Raw genomic sequence first — 14,652 nt, 5'->3', positions numbered from 1 at the left:
TGCATTCTCCAAATAGTATTTACCATCTTGCTCTGGTCTTGAAATTTTAACACGTGGATTTGACTTAGTTCTGCCTAAACTGCTGCCCCTGGGTGGGGCCTTGCCTCTAAAGGCTGAGCCTTATCTTTAACGAGCCTGTTGACCAGCACTGGGCCAAGGCAGGCCCGAGTCCCTAGAGCCGCATGTGTGGTTGAGTAACTGGGTGCTCACTTTCTCCTGGATCTCGCGCAGACTCTGCATCCCTCCGCATGGATTCAGAAAGAAATGGCAGCTTCCCCCCTTACACTGCCCCTGCCTCCCATTCCTGTGTGACCTGCGTCTGGTTGCACAGGACTGTGGGCAAGCCACTTGTGCTCGCAGGGCCTCAGTCTTCTCCTCTAGAAAGTGAGCAAGCAAGCTGGCCAGACTAGCTCCAGGGTCCTGTGATGTGATGAAGGCAAGATGGCTCCAGGGTTGAGACAGAACCACTCCTTTTTTTTTTTTTTTTTAAGTAGGCTCTACACCCATGTGGGGCTCCAACTCACAGCCCCGAGATCATGAGTCTACCCATTGAGCCAGCCAAGTGCCCCAAACCACCCTTCCTTTTATTGCCATCCCTCAGAGTGCCCAGTGCCAGGACTGTGTGTCAGCAAACATCTGGTGAACGAGAAGATGACCCAGGGTAGACTTGGGAGACGTTTTGAATGTAGGACACAGCAAAGAATGTTTTTCTAGACCCCAGATACTCCCTCATTAGTGAGCTTTAAAAAAAAAAAAAAAAAATCAAATGTATGCATTCAGGGCAAGGAGAAAGGCAAGTCTGGGGGAGGAGGAAGAAGTCACTGCAGAGGCAGTGACCCCACCCAGGAAATATGACTAACCCAGCTGAGGCTGGGGCTGGCAGAGAGGTCCGCCTGCGGCTGGTGAGTGTGGTAGCTCTCCTGGGGCTCTCCTCGCAGGTCCCAGACCCAGAGGCTACCCTGGCCTGCAGCCGCCTGAGACCACTATGGGGAAACCACCGCATCCGGAGTGGACGTTAGCACCCCATGCCCCGCCGGGTGCCAGCAAGGAGCCAAGCTGGCAGCATCCCCTGCTGGGCCCCAGTGCTCGCCCTTCTCCATTGAAGCCGGCAGGCCCCTCAGCACGGCCCCCCTCCCCGGGCGGGAGGGGACCAGGCTCCACGGGGGCGGGGTCGGAGCCAGGCGGGGCGGGGTCGGAGCCAGGCGGGGCGGGTGGGCGGGGCAGCCCGGCCCCGGACCTCGGGAAGTGAGAAGTTGGGTGGGGCGGGCTGGGAGGAAGAATCTGAAAAGCAGAAGTGCCAGGAAGGAGCGCTGCGGAAAGGTGAAAGTGGCTGGGTGGGTGAGGGAGAGCCGGCCCCTGGGACTTCTCGCTGGGACCCTCTAACCCCAGGGGAGGGCTGGCTACCAGGGTCTGGAAGCAGAGACTCACATTTCTGGAAGCCGCTTTGTCCGGGACCGGTGTCCCCCAGCCCGCTGTCCTGGCAGCTTTGTGCCAGGCTCCAGGTACATTTATGGTCTGTCTGGAGCCCCAAGGATGCCCCGGAGGAGGGCGGGTTGTGCCTAGGATACTGAGGACGCACTGCTGGGTCAGGCGTGTCCTGCCTGGCTGGAGAGGAGGTGCAGATATCCTGACAGATTTGAGGATGCGGGTCCCTGAGACTGGACTGGCCTGATTGTAGACGGGTGGGCTGCAGTGGTTGCGGGAGAGGGCAGAGAATTTGAATTCAAACTGTAGCACAGCCCATTATTTTGCAAATTCTGTGAGACCTCAGCCGAGGGTCTGCTCTGGAGCCTGGGGTAGAAGGAGAGGAAGTAGGGAGGGAAAGGTGGAGGAGGTTTGAAAGAGTAGGAGCTCCACTTGGTGTCAGGGAAAAGAGCACTAGCTAGGGAGTCCCCAGGCAAGGCCTCTGGACCCAGCTCCCCCCTGCCCCCGGGAATGCCCGTGTCCCAGGCTGGGGGGACCTGCTGTCATTTCTAGTGTTGACGCTTACTCTGCCACCCTTTCTTGAGGAGTGAGGTAGGGCTGTTTCATTTCACAACTAGAGGCAAACGGACCACGAGGTGAAGGGACCTTTTCGGATCAAAAGTCAGTGTCTTGAGGAGGGTGGAGATAGCACAGGAGGGCAGGCAGGGACAGCTGTTCCGACAGTTGTCAAGCATTGCCTTAAAGGTCTGCATCACAGCAGCCCCCCCACTCCCCAGGCTCCCCAGGCTGTCCTCAAAGGCGGGATCCTAAGGAAGTCAGCGCTGTTTGAGGGCCAAGCCCGTGTGCACCCTCCCCCACTCCTGGCCTCAGGACAGTCTCTCTGGATTCCCCAGCCTCTGCTTTCTGGCTCTAGGGCTGTTGTAACCTGTCCCAGCCTGTGAAATCCTGTGCTCTCTTGGGCTCCCGCTGCGCTGCTCTCGGAATCACAGCCCTACAAGTCCTAGGGATCCTGTATGTCCTCTGAGCGCCCGCAGGGTGCCCGGCACAGGGTGGGGTTTATAGCGGCAGAAAAGTTTTCCCTTCTTCCCTTCTAGATTCTGGTCTAGTACATTGATACAAGACAGATTAACAGGAGAAAAACAGTTTAATCACGTGTATACCTCCTGTATACTTGGGAGAGACCCAGGAAAACACCCTGAAATGATTGAAGCCATTAGAAATACCATTAAATACCATCTTATGGTAAAGAAAAAAGATGTTGGGGGTCAGTTACAGGAGGTTACCAGGAAAAGCATAATGAACAAGGGAAAGATTGTTACGAAGATTTAAGTGGCTGCTTCCCCTTTTGATAAGTTGCTACAGTCTTCCCCCTCCCTTCCTGATGCCGTGGGCAGACACCCTTACCAAGGGAGATTTCCCTTATAAGAGTAAATGTCTCTTACCAAGGACAACTTCTACTTCGTTTTCAGAATGTTACCTGTGTCTGCTGCTTCTTAAAAATAGCCGGTTTAAAATATGCCAAAGAGGCTTGTTTTGGGATGGTATATTTTGCTCCCATTCAGGTTCTAGCTATGTTCAGAGAGGCAAAATACTGTCTCCGCCCAAAGGGCCTTTATAGCCTAGTAGGGGAGGTAGGCAGATCCATAACTCAGAGTACTCCGAGAGTGGGAAGAAGCAAAGGTTTTAAGGTAAGAGGTATTTGTGGAAGAGGCTATCCTGTGAGGTGGTAAATTCCCCATCACCAGAAGTGTGCAAGAGGAGGATGGTGAGGGATGCTGTAGAAGAGATTCCTGCACTGTGTACGTATGGGCATGTGTTGGGAGGCAGATGCGGAACAGGATTAGATAAGTATTTAGGCCCTTTCTAACGCTGACATCTGTGATTCTATGACATTCCCCACCTAGGGGAAGTTTGTGGCGCCACTGGGTGTGATGGCTCCCGACTGCTCTGTCTCCTCCAGGTAGACCATGAGACGTGGGTTGTTCTTTCTCATTTCTGTGCCCCCACCATCACTCTGCCCAGTGCCAAGCTCCCAGTGTAAACTTTGTATGGAATTGCACGGAGCCTGTCTTGGGCTGTTGGAGGAACACAGGCGTGTCAGTTGAGTCTGCGGCTCTGGCTGAGATGTGAAGCTGCCAGATCATCCTAATAGACAACCTGCCGGTAGAGACTGGAGTATCTGCTCCTGAGTGAGAGGGCTGGGAGTGCTCCCGGAAAAGACTGCCGAACGTCCTGGCAGGCTCATTGGACAGCTGGGGTTTGGTCTGGGCCTGGAGGGTGGTGGGGCTTCACTGGACTTGAGGGTAGGTGTGTGCACACTGGGCAAGCTCAAGCTGCTGTGGGCTTGGGCAGAGTCGCTGGAAGGGAGAGGTGTCTGATGGCCCCTAGAGCAGAAGGCCAAGCGGCAGGGATCTGACGGGATGGCAGGTGTTCCCGCCCCGACCTGAACTTTAGAGTCTCCCTGGGACTTCTCACACCTGCCCTCCATCCCGACTCCACCCCGGGAACTCTGATTTCAACTGTTCTGGTGTGTGGCCTGGACACTGGGATATTTTTTTGAACTTGATGATTCTAATGTACAGGCAGGTGTGAGATACCTTTCTGGCCAGTTAACGGGCAGCAGAAAATCACCTGGAACGTATGTTCAAAATGCAGATGCACAGGCCCCACTCCACACCTCTGTGATCAAAATCTCCAGGCCTGGGGCTGGGGCAGCTGTGTTTTTATAAGATCCCAAGCTAATTTGAACAGGCAGGGAGGATGATGAAGAAGCAGGTGGCCAAGTGGGTCCCGGAGACCCGCAGTTCCGATGGGGGGCTGCCTGCTTCGGAGGTATGGCCTGAGCTCCCCGGTCAGGGACATAAAAGGAAAAATAGTAAAGCTCACAACTGGCCCTCTTGTTCACACTATCTCTCCCCGCTGGCTGGGGCGTGGGACAGCCGCCCCACCATTTCAGACCTGAGTCACAGGCTGAGTGGCCTGTGGCAAGGGATGTGGGCAAGCATGTGACCTTTTGTGGAATGGAGGAACATTAAAGGTTCCCTCCCCAAATTTCCCCTCATTGCCTCCTGCTTCGGGAAAGAGTGATTCCAAACAATGCCTTCAGCTCTGCTGTGAGTTAGGAATGGAAAAGAAGTCATGATTTTTGACAGCCCATTACCACTGCTCCTGTTTTACTCCGTTTTCTGCTCAGACCCAACACCCTCTCCTCTCCTGCTTATCCCCTAAGGATGGCTCTTTGCCCTTCCTGCTTCTCCAGGCCCCAAAAAGCTCCCCATGGTGCCCATTTGTCTCTTCACCCTGAAATTCCCCAGCCCCTTACCCTGAGTAACAGATGCTGTTCACCTGCACAGCGTGAATTGTGTTACAGTGCTGGCTAGTGTGGGCTGTGCATTTTAAGCCAAGAAAGAAAAAAAGAAGCTGTGTAGTAATAGGAACATAGGAAACAGATGGTAAGCGAAGCTGTAGCTATTGCATTTGCTGATTAAAAAAAAATAATAATATATATTTTTGAAATATTTGCCTTTACCATTTCCCTCTTGAGTAACTTGTCCAAAAAAGATTGCTTTCACTGACCTATAGAATAACATGACATTTGAGGTGTGGGGGAGGAAAAATTTCCTCAGTCCCTCAAGGTCCTTCTAGAATCAGGTACACGCTAATTTTCTTTTCTATAATATATTTATCTTGTTTTTTATATCAGGATAATGCTGGGGGCATAGAATGAATTGGGAAAGTTCTGTCTCCTATTTTCTGGAAAATGGAATTGGTACTTTGTCTTCTTTAAAGTTTTGGTAGAATGTACCATGCCTTGGGGGTCCCTTGGGTGGCTCAGTTGAGCATCCAACTCTTGATTTCAGTTCAGATCATGATCCCAGGATCTTGGGATCGAACCCTGCCCAGCAGGGAGTCTGCTTCTCCCTTTCCCTCTCTCTCAAAGAAAGAAAGGAAGAATGAAAAGAAAAGAAAAAAAAGAATGTACCATGACTTGGAATTAGAGGCAGAGGGTTAAGTACAAATTCAGTTTCTTTAATAGATATGAAAACTATTCAGGTAGTCTATTTTTTCTTGATTGAACTTTCATAATTTATATCCTTCAAGGAATTTTCCCATTTCATATATGTTGTCGAATATATTGGCATAAGTTTTTGTAATATTCTCTTTGTCCTTTTAATATTTGTAGAATCTGTAGTGAATCATTCTCTTATTTCTGAATTGGAAATTTATGTCTTTTCTTTTTCCTAATCAGTTTATCTAAAGGCTCATCAGTTTTATTGATTTTTTTTTTTCAAAAACCAGCTTCTTGGGGTACCTGGGTGGCTCAGTGGGTTAAAGCCTCTGCCTTCAGCTCAGGTCATGATGCCAGGGTCCTGGAATCGAGCCCCACATCGGGCTCTCTGCTCAGCAGGGAGTCTGCTTCCCCTCTCTCTGCCTACTTGTGATCTCTGTCTGTCAAATAAATAAATAAAATCTTTAAAAAAACCCAGCTTCATTGATTTTCTCTCCATATATATTTTTTTATTTCTATTGATTTCTGCTCTTATTTTTATTATTTCATTTCTTCTGATTATTCTGGGTTTAATTTTCTTTTCCTTCTCTGGCATTGTTATGGTGGGAACTTAAGTTATTGATTTTTTACTTTTCTAATATAAGCAGTTATTGCTTAAAGAGCTGTATGTCAGTCAGTCTCGTGTAAGGACCAGAGTTAGGGTTCTGGAAGCAGAGGAGAGGTATGGCTGTGAAGTCACAGCAAGAGAAAGACATTGGCCCAGGAGTCAGAAACCTAGTTTTCACTAGCCACTCACAAGCTTTGTACTTTGATTTTTTGAGCCTCAGTGTCTTTGCCTGCATAATGGAGCCAGGGTAATCTCTTGGGCTCTTGCGATGAAATTGTTAATGAATATGATAGCATTTGACACCTGGAAAGGCCTCCCCAGACCAAAGTGAAGGGTGGTTGTCATAACATTTGTAATCATAACGGCTTCTTCTGTCTTTCTAGAACCGGAAACAGCATGTACACACGCCTCCCCCAGAGGTAGGCTATATGCCCCATCCCCTTTCCCTTCTTCCCTTCTGCCTCAAGGACTGCCCTCCTCACAGCTTCCCTCATGCCCACACCACAGTCCCCCGCCCACCCCGGTTCTCCCCGGTGTCTGCTTGGGCCCACTCTTCCTGGGCCCTGGCCACCACCACCCCCCTGCTTCCCTCCTGCAGTGGCTCGCCGTTCCCAGCCTCAGTGCAGGATCCTGGCCTGCATGTATGGCGGGTGGAGAAACTGAAGCCAGTGCCTGTAGCACGTGAGAGCCAGGGCGTCTTCTTCTCGGGGGACTCCTACCTCGTGCTGCACAATGGCCCGGAAGAGCTGTCCCACCTGCACCTGTGGATAGGTAAGGAGGCTGCGGGCCAAGCTGGGGGTGTGGCCCCGGCGGGAGCTGGGGCTGGCATGGGTCTCACGGGCCTTGCCTGCCCCTCCCCGCCCCTGCAGGCCAGCAGTCCTCCCGGGACGAGCAGGGGGCCTGCGCTATGCTGGCCGTGCATCTCAACACCCTGCTTGGGGAGCGGCCCGTGCAGCACCGAGAGGTGCAGGGCAATGAGTCCGACCTCTTCATGAGCTACTTCCCCCGTGGCCTCAAGTACCAGGTCAGAGCCCACCTTCTGGCACCCTTAGCCTGCGGCCTCTCTCCAAGCCACTCCTCCTTCCAGCCAGTTCTCACCCTGCAGGAGGCCCAGGCGCCCTCAGGCCTGGGTCCTCCCCACTTTCCGCCCATCCCCCGCTGGCAGGGGCTGTGGAGGGTTGGGGGGCTCCCATCAGCCCGCTAAGGTTGGCTGGTCTGGGCTGCAGGAGGGCGGAGTGGACTCAGCATTTCACAAGACCTCCCCCGGGGCCGCTCCAGCTGCCATCAAGAAACTGTACCAGGTGAAGGGGAAGAAGAACATCCGGGCCACCGAGCGGGCACTGAGCTGGGACAGCTTCAACACCGGGGACTGCTTTATCCTGGACCTGGGCCAGGTGAGCAGACTGGCAGGGCTGAGCGCCATGTGGGCACCCGGCTTTTAAGAGTGCCAGAGAGCGGGAGAGAAGCCGCTCCAGCCTTTAGAAAACATCTTAAAAACATTCAGAAAGGCAGAAACCTCCCTCTGCCGTCTAGCCAGTGTCTCTAACACGGCAGCCCACCGTCTCCTCCTCTTGGAGCCTTTGTAACTCCGAGGTCGCGCCAGCCAGACCTCCCATTCATTTGTCCGCTCAGTCCTTCACTCAGTGAGTCTCTGATGCCTACTCAGAGCCTGCTGGGGGACCACAAATGGCTTGCCCTGGGAAGGCAGCTCCCACAGGCCTGTCACCTGCTGTAATGCTCCCTGGGATGCGATGAGGACTCCGAGCAGGACCTGTGCTGAGGGGTGCTTGGGGCAGGGAGGGCTCCCTCTAGCGGGCGCTGACGCCACTGTCCCAGGCAGGAGCCATCTGACTAGACCCTCTCTAAGGGGGGACTTGCCTCTCCCGGTGAAGGGACAGGCGAGGTGAGGCTGAGGCACTGAAGGGGGAGAGGTGCAGAAACACATGCTGACGGCAGGGAGGGGACTAGCTGGGCTGAGACCCTGAGTGGGGACAGGAGCTGTGGGAGCGAAAATTGTTGCGGAGCCTGAGACCCAGGTCCTGAGACTGTTGGAGGAGTCTGGACTGCACCTTGTACTGAAGGCTCCAGGCAGGCAGCCCACCTCAGGCAGTGTGTGAGGAGGGTGAGCAGTAGTGAGTGGAGGGAGGGGACCAGCGCAGCAGGGTGCAGGTGGTGGTGTGAGATACGGGGCTCCAGAGTGCCAGTCACCCCTTCCCTCACTCATTCGTTCATTCGTTCATTCATTCATTCATTCATTCATTAATATTTAATACGTGTCTGGATATGTGCCAGTCTCTGTTTAAGTACTGGGCACACGGCTGTGAACAAAGCAAAGCAAAGCAAAACACTCCTGGCCTAGTGAAGCTTACTTTCTAGTCAGGGGAGATAGATTACAGACAAGATCAAGACTTTATGTATTTGCGGGTGAGCCTTGTGGAGAAAAGGAAAGCAGGAGGGACATAGGCTGGCCACAGAAACACTCTCACAAAAAGTGTCGTGTTGTCTTCTTAGATGGTCTTGCCCCCAGGGGCAGGTCTTCAGGACACCCCCCCACACACACACATACACATGCGCACAACAGGCTGGATACAGGCAGTTGAGCCTCCCCACTTCCCTCCAGAACATCTTCGCTTGGTGTGGTGGCAAGTCCAACATCCTGGAGCGCAACAAGGCACGGGACCTGGCCCTGGCCATCCGGGACAGTGAGCGGCAGGGCAAGGCCCAGGTGGAGATCGTCACGGATGGGGAAGAGCCCGCTGAGATGATCCAGGTTGGGGGACGTTGGGGTGGGCAGCTGGGAGAAGCTGTGGGGAGGAGGGTGGTCAGGAGAGGAGGGTGGGGGTGGGGGTGGGGATGGGTGGTCTGGGGGTACTGCTTAGGGCTGTGGCTTCTTACAGGGTGCCTTGTGCAATTTAGAATAAAGTGCCCCTCTGGGTGGATGGACCAGTGCCCTGGCAGGTGGACTGGGCTAGACCCAGCCCTCACTCGCCTCTGCTGGGTGCCCTTGTGCAGGACACGGTTTGCCTCCCCCAGACGCGGTAGCCTCAGGCATGATGGGTTGGGAAGGTCTGGGGCAGATGCCCAGGAGTCCCTGGAAACCTGGCCTGCTGTGGCCCCTCTAGGTCCTGGGCCCCAAGCCAGCTCTGAAGGAGGGCAACCCCGAGGAAGACCTCACAGCTGACCGGACAAACGCCCAGGCCGCAGCTCTGTATAAGGTGGGCACTCTGGGCCTGCCCTGGGCCGGGGCAGGGTGTGCTGAAGGGAGAGGGGGAAGCCCAGGGAAGGTTGGGCCATGCAGCAGGGTGGCTTATCTGGGACTCCGAGCGGGGTGAAGATGGGAAACAGATGGATGCCTGGCCCTTCTGAGGAGATAAAGACCACTTCACTTCTCCCCCATTCTTGGAAAAGGAAGTGTGAAACCAATGCTGAGCTTTACTTTTTGGGGTTTGTTGCATTCATTTGTGATTTGGAGTCCACTTAATTTCCTTGGCGCTGCAGTGACTGAGGTGACATGAGGGTCGGTGTGCCCAGTCTCCTCTCTGCTCCTTGGGCTGGGGCCATGAGTGGGGACCTTGGGGGCTATGGTCTAGGGGCGGAGGTTAGGGCTGTGTGCTGGGGGCAGCGGGTAGGATCTGGCACTGCCCATCCTCCCCCAGGTCTCCGATGCCACTGGACAGATGCACCTGACCAAGGTGGCCGACTCCAGTCCCTTTGCCCTTGAGCTGCTGCTGTCTGATGACTGCTTCGTGCTGGACAACGGGCTCTGTGGCAAGATCTACATCTGGAAAGGTACACATGGCTTCTCCATTCTAGCCTGAGGCCCCTGCAGCTGCTCAGACCTGGGCATGCTTCCCACTCTGGGGCTCAGCCTGCCTGATTGCTTTCAAAAACAGCACCAGGGAGCTGCTGAGCCTTTTCTCTCTGCTGTTCCCACCCCTAAATTCCAGGCAGGGGTTCTGAAGTATCAGCAAGCCTTAGAATCACCAGAGGGCCTATTAGAATGGATGGCTGGACACGCGCCCCCCCCAATAATTTGCATATCTAACTGGTTCCCAGGCCTTGCTGCTGGTCCAGGATCACATTTTGGGGACTGCTGTCCTAGAGCACCCCTAGGCCTTCAGGGCTGTTGGGACCCCAGTCTTGCCATTCTGCCTTGGGGTATGACAGAAACTTTTGATAAATTAAATCTCACTTGGTGCCCTGGGAAATGAACTAGTAGAACTTGTTTTTCCCAAGAAATTACATTGGCTGGAGATAGAAACACTGTTGTGTACAAGCTTGTTCGCTTGGTTTAACTCCAAAAATGTTGAAACAAATCCCTGAGTCTCCGACTGACCCTGGGAACTTCTTTCTACATGCTTCTCTTTTCTCGAGCGTGTCTTATCTCCCTGACCAGATTATAATCTTCCTGAGAGCAGGAACAATATCATCTCCAGTGTTGTGGCGAAATAGCATTTGCTCAATAAATATTTGTGGGGGCAACCAAAGCCCAGAGAAACCCGCAGCCCTAGCCTGGGGAGGAAGATGGGGAGGGATTAGGTGGTCCCAGGGTAACTGCTACTGGCCAGTAATACTCCGGGCTCAGGTAAGAGCCAGAGCAGCAAGGAGCTGCTCTCCTTGCTTTCTGTGAGCTGGGGCGGGGATGGTGGGAGACTGGGCACTGGGGCTGCCTTTTCCCCTCTTGCCACAAGGTACCAGTTCCGAGCTTGAGGGGTTTCCACATGCTCACGGAAGGGAATTTAACCCCAAGCAAAGAACTGGATCATTTTGGAAAGAAAAACCAGAGAAGAAAAACAAACAAAAACAAGAAAACTGGGGCTCCTGGGTGGCTCAGTTGGTTGAGCAACTGCCTTCGGCTCAGGTCATGATCCCGGACTTCCAGGATCGAGTCCCGCATCGGGCTCCCAGCTCCTTGGGGAGTCTGCTTCTCCCTCTGACCTTCTCCTCTTTCATGCTCTCTCTCACTCATTCTCCCTCAAATAAATAAAATCTATAAAAACAAACAAACAAACAAAAAAAACAAGAAAACTGGGAGCTAGCAAGAGAAGTGTCTTGCCTTACCCAGAGCACATCTTGCACTAACAGGATTGCCCACAGGAGGGGATGGATAACTGTATGGTCTTGATTTTTATAAGCTCTGGCATCATGGGAATGAGGTAATAATAAATCACACCCTTTTGTCCTATTTAGGTTTACACAAAAGGCTTGATACTTGCTGATACTCGTCAACAGTACAGTTGACAGATTCCAGCAGTAAGGGGTCCTGGATGGGGCTCTCGACGTAGAGTCTCATGCCATGGGGGAACACTAACTCTGAGCATCCATGGGGCCCCGGTCTGAGCAGAAAGTCTCCATTAGAGCAGGCAGAAAGAAGAGTTTCCATCCCATTTGGAGCTGCCAGATTAGGAGAAGTCTCCAGGCCTGACTTCACACCTCCAGACTCCTCAGCATCTTAGCACCTCCTGGTCCATTTATTTGAGAAGCTGTCAGCTATCTATGGACCGCCCTCCCCCCATCGCTTTCCTTGAAAAAATGGGATGTACGCTAGAGAGGGTCCCTGCTCTTTTTTAAAAATTCCCCTTCCCATTGACCCAGGGCGAAAAGCTAACGAGAAGGAGCGGCAGGCGGCTCTCCAAGTGGCCGAGGACTTCATCTCCCGCATGCGATATGCCCCCAACACTCAGGTGAGGAGACACCTGGTGCCCCCCTCCCCCTCCTGGGGCTCTTCCTGTGGCCCCCTAACCTGCAGACTGGACAAGAAGGGCTGGAAATCCTCGGGCACAGTCAGGAACAGTCAGGCCTCCCTATGGGCCCCTCCAGGTTGAAAGCTTGATCTTAGCCAAAAGGCCGAGAAGCGATAACCCTTCAACATTTAAAAGTACATGGTGTTTTCTCCTCCTTTTTAAAAGATTTATTTATCTGAGCGAGAGCGAGCTCGCACACGAACATGATGGGGGAGGGGCAGAGGGAGAGAGGGAAGGAGAGCATCGGACTCTGCTCAATGCGGACTCTATGTCACGACCCTGAGACCATGACTTGAGCCGAAACCAAGAGTCGGATGCTCAGCTGAGACACCCAGGCATCCCAAAAGTACACATTTTCTGAGGGGACATTGGGCAGCCCTCCTCTGGCAGCCCAGAGAGCCTGGCGCAGGCAGCGTGTGTGCCTCCTCTGGGCCCTGATCTCCGGCTTGTCCTGCCCCTGTTGCCCCAGCACAGTGACTCCATGAGTCATTCCAAGGGGAGCTGATAAGGCTCAGAGATGACAGCTGCATCTCTTGGACTATGCACCCAAGTGCTTGAAGCCATCTGTTTTCTCAGCTGTGTCCCCTCTCTTGGCTTATTTCTTGGCCAGGAGCATCTGTGACCTGGGCGGCCATGTAGACTCAGGCCTGGCACCCAGTACCCTTCACAGCTCCGCTAGGGCCTTGCCTGGTAGAACCTCGTGGGCTAGACTTCTCCCCTGGTCTTCCTGCAGGTGGAGATTCTGCCCCAGGGCCGCGAGACCCCCATCTTCAAGCAATTCTTCAAGGACTGGAAATGAGGGTGTGCGCCTCCCTGACCCCCGCCTCCTGCCCGCTTTCTCCTCTTCTGGCTGCCTGGTCAGTGCAGAGGTGGCCCCGAGGCTGTCCAATAAAGATGAGTGCTTTTCTGACCCTCTGCCCTCACCACCTGCCCTGAGCTAATCCTCACTCCCCCGCTTGCCATCAGGGCTCATCCAGGGGCTGGGGCAGAGGAGGGCCCGGCAATCCCGTCGTCCCACTCAGGGGCTGGGACAGACTTTCGAAGCAGTGGGGCCCAGAGCTCCAGACAGCTGTGGGGACTTCGGGGAGCCTGGTGGGGAGGAGGAACAGCCCCGGGCCTGGGCACTGCTTGCCACTGGGGTTCAGTTGCATCACACGTCCCCAGCTGGGACGAGGCTGGGGCAGCAGGCTGGGGACGCAGTTCTGTTTGGGCTGCGATTTCCTCAGCTGCCCTGAGAAACCACTGTGAGGCGGCACCTGAATAACATGCTTGCTGACCAAGAGGACAGCTTATTGCCACTGCACACAAGTCTGGCTTGTCACCTCGGGGGCACATCGCATCACATTAGGCCGATGGGAACAGGGCACTGGAGGGCCAGGGAAACCCCAGGCTAGTGTGGAGAATCACGGAGTCTGGTTTGCGTGTTACCATGCTTCTTGGTCGTCCTGGCCAAGCTGCTTTTCCTTGTCTAGGCCATTCTTTCGTATCATGGGGTGGTGGCTGGAAAACCAGGCTAGAGAGACAAATGGGAGAACGTAGTAGGCCAGAGTGTTCAATCTGGGGGCAGGAGCAAGGCTGGGTAAGTCTGAACTGGAGTTCAGGAGGCCAGGCCGAGCTGCGGCTGTCCTGACCCACTCCCACCGCTGGGCCCCAAGGGTTATGTGGCTTCTGAACTCTGATCGGCTGGATTCTTCCATCCCCAACAAATTCTAACCAAGTTCATCTTGATTTCGTGCAAAGTAGCACAGGGAAATCAGCTCAGCTCCTCTACGTATCTCCCCATCTTCTCTCTGGGGAGCTATGTGGGGGTCCACCCGACAGCCTACGGAGACAGCATGTGCCAGGGATGATTCGCAAAGGAGAGCGAGAAGGAGGGGCACCAGATCCGTGGTTCCGACCTTTCTAGGGTTGTGAAGCATTTTACATCTCCTGTGGAAGGCCTAGATAGGCCCCTCCTAAGAAAAATGCACAGGTTAAGATGTTTGCATCTACTTCCAAAGGGTTTCGGCCCCCCTCCCGCTTCCCCAAGAGAACCACAACTTAATCCTTGGACTGTGCTGTTGCTAATGTCCCAAGGTCTGAAGCTGAGCACTCTGGAGGCATTACATGGGGAGTGACTTAGTTAGAAAGGACTCTCGCAGAGGCCTCTGGCCTCCCCTCCAGCTAGAAGCCCACGTGGACTGGTCCCCAGCCATGCTGCGGGCTACTGGGTATTGTCTGTCCCGTCTGCAGAATTAGCCTTCTGCAGAGCAAGTGGAAGGAATCTGCAGGGGAGGAGCTATTGAACAGACACTCTCAAGTGGAGGTTGGGTCATAGCCTTTCTGCGCCCCTGCCCCACCAAGCTCAGGATGCTGTTGGCTACCCCTGCAGGCCCACTAAGAGCCCAGATTGGAGGAATTAAAGGGGACGAAGGATTAGTTCAGGTTGGGCCAGGATGGCATGATGCAAACTGCAGTCCATTACCAGCCCAGGCCTTGAGGCATCCTGCTAACAACAGTGCGGAGTTATCTGCTGAACTAGGGGGCTATGTTGTCTCACCTCAGCAATGCACCCCAGCTCCAGAGGGTTGGACGTGGAGAAGTGTGCAGGGGTGAGACTGTGATCTTCCATGGGTCTACTTGAAGGGGTACAGAGGACAGAGCGGTGTAGTGGGGTCTCCCCAGCTCAGGACACCCTGACCCGGAGCAACAGAGCTACTAGCTTCCCCAGAAGCCAATGTAGGAAAAACACGTGGGGGCCGCACAGCAATCTTAACCAGAGCCAGGGCCACTCTTCCCCCTAGCTAGAGTGTGCAAGGAGTCTGGGCCTCTAAGTGCAGGATAGACACCACATGCCCTCAGTGGGAGCCTGGCCAGGGCAGAGCAGC

The 14,652-nt window shown here is 54.0% G+C and overlaps 1 protein-coding gene across 3 annotated transcripts; it reads left to right on the top strand.

Annotated features, from left to right (window-relative positions):
* The first annotated feature begins 1,222 nt into the window (after positions 1-1,222).
* Positions 1,223-12,708, top strand: CAPG (capping actin protein, gelsolin like). 3 transcript variants are annotated; one of them, XM_032352645.1, is made up of 10 exons: positions 1,223-1,320; positions 6,425-6,460; positions 6,640-6,812; positions 6,911-7,065; positions 7,268-7,435; positions 8,662-8,811; positions 9,164-9,256; positions 9,698-9,830; positions 11,637-11,725; positions 12,519-12,708. In XM_032352645.1, the coding sequence occupies exons 2-10, from the start codon at positions 6,438-6,440 to the stop codon at positions 12,582-12,584; spliced, it is 1,050 nt and encodes a 349-aa protein (XP_032208536.1). In that variant the 5' UTR covers positions 1,223-1,320; positions 6,425-6,437; the 3' UTR covers positions 12,585-12,708. The 3 variants fall into 3 exon arrangements, with proteins under 3 accessions (XP_032208536.1, XP_032208538.1, XP_032208537.1); XM_032352647.1 differs by having other exon boundaries at positions 1,307-1,334; XM_032352646.1 differs by lacking the exon at positions 1,223-1,320 and adding an exon at positions 1,327-1,502.
* The last annotated feature ends 1,944 nt before the right edge of the window (positions 12,709-14,652 follow it).

This window comes from Mustela erminea, chromosome 7 (genome assembly GCF_009829155.1).
Source record: "Mustela erminea isolate mMusErm1 chromosome 7, mMusErm1.Pri, whole genome shotgun sequence".
NCBI classification, from domain to species: Eukaryota; Metazoa; Chordata; class Mammalia; order Carnivora; family Mustelidae; genus Mustela; species Mustela erminea.
Note: the sequence above shows the minus strand (reverse complement) of the source record. Positions and strands in the feature narration are given on the sequence as shown.

What these genes read in the sequence shown, in the direction of transcription:
- CAPG (XM_032352645.1), top strand. Translation starts at nt 6,438, where the DNA reads ATGTACACACGCCTCCCCCAGAG. An exon ending in TACACACGCCTCCCCCAGAG is followed by an intron (nt 6,461 to 6,639) that starts GTAGGCTATATG and finishes TCCCTCCTGCAG; the next exon opens with TGGCTCGCCGTTCCCAGCCT. An exon ending in TTATCCTGGACCTGGGCCAG is followed by an intron (nt 7,436 to 8,661) that starts GTGAGCAGACTG and finishes ACTTCCCTCCAG; the next exon opens with AACATCTTCGCTTGGTGTGG.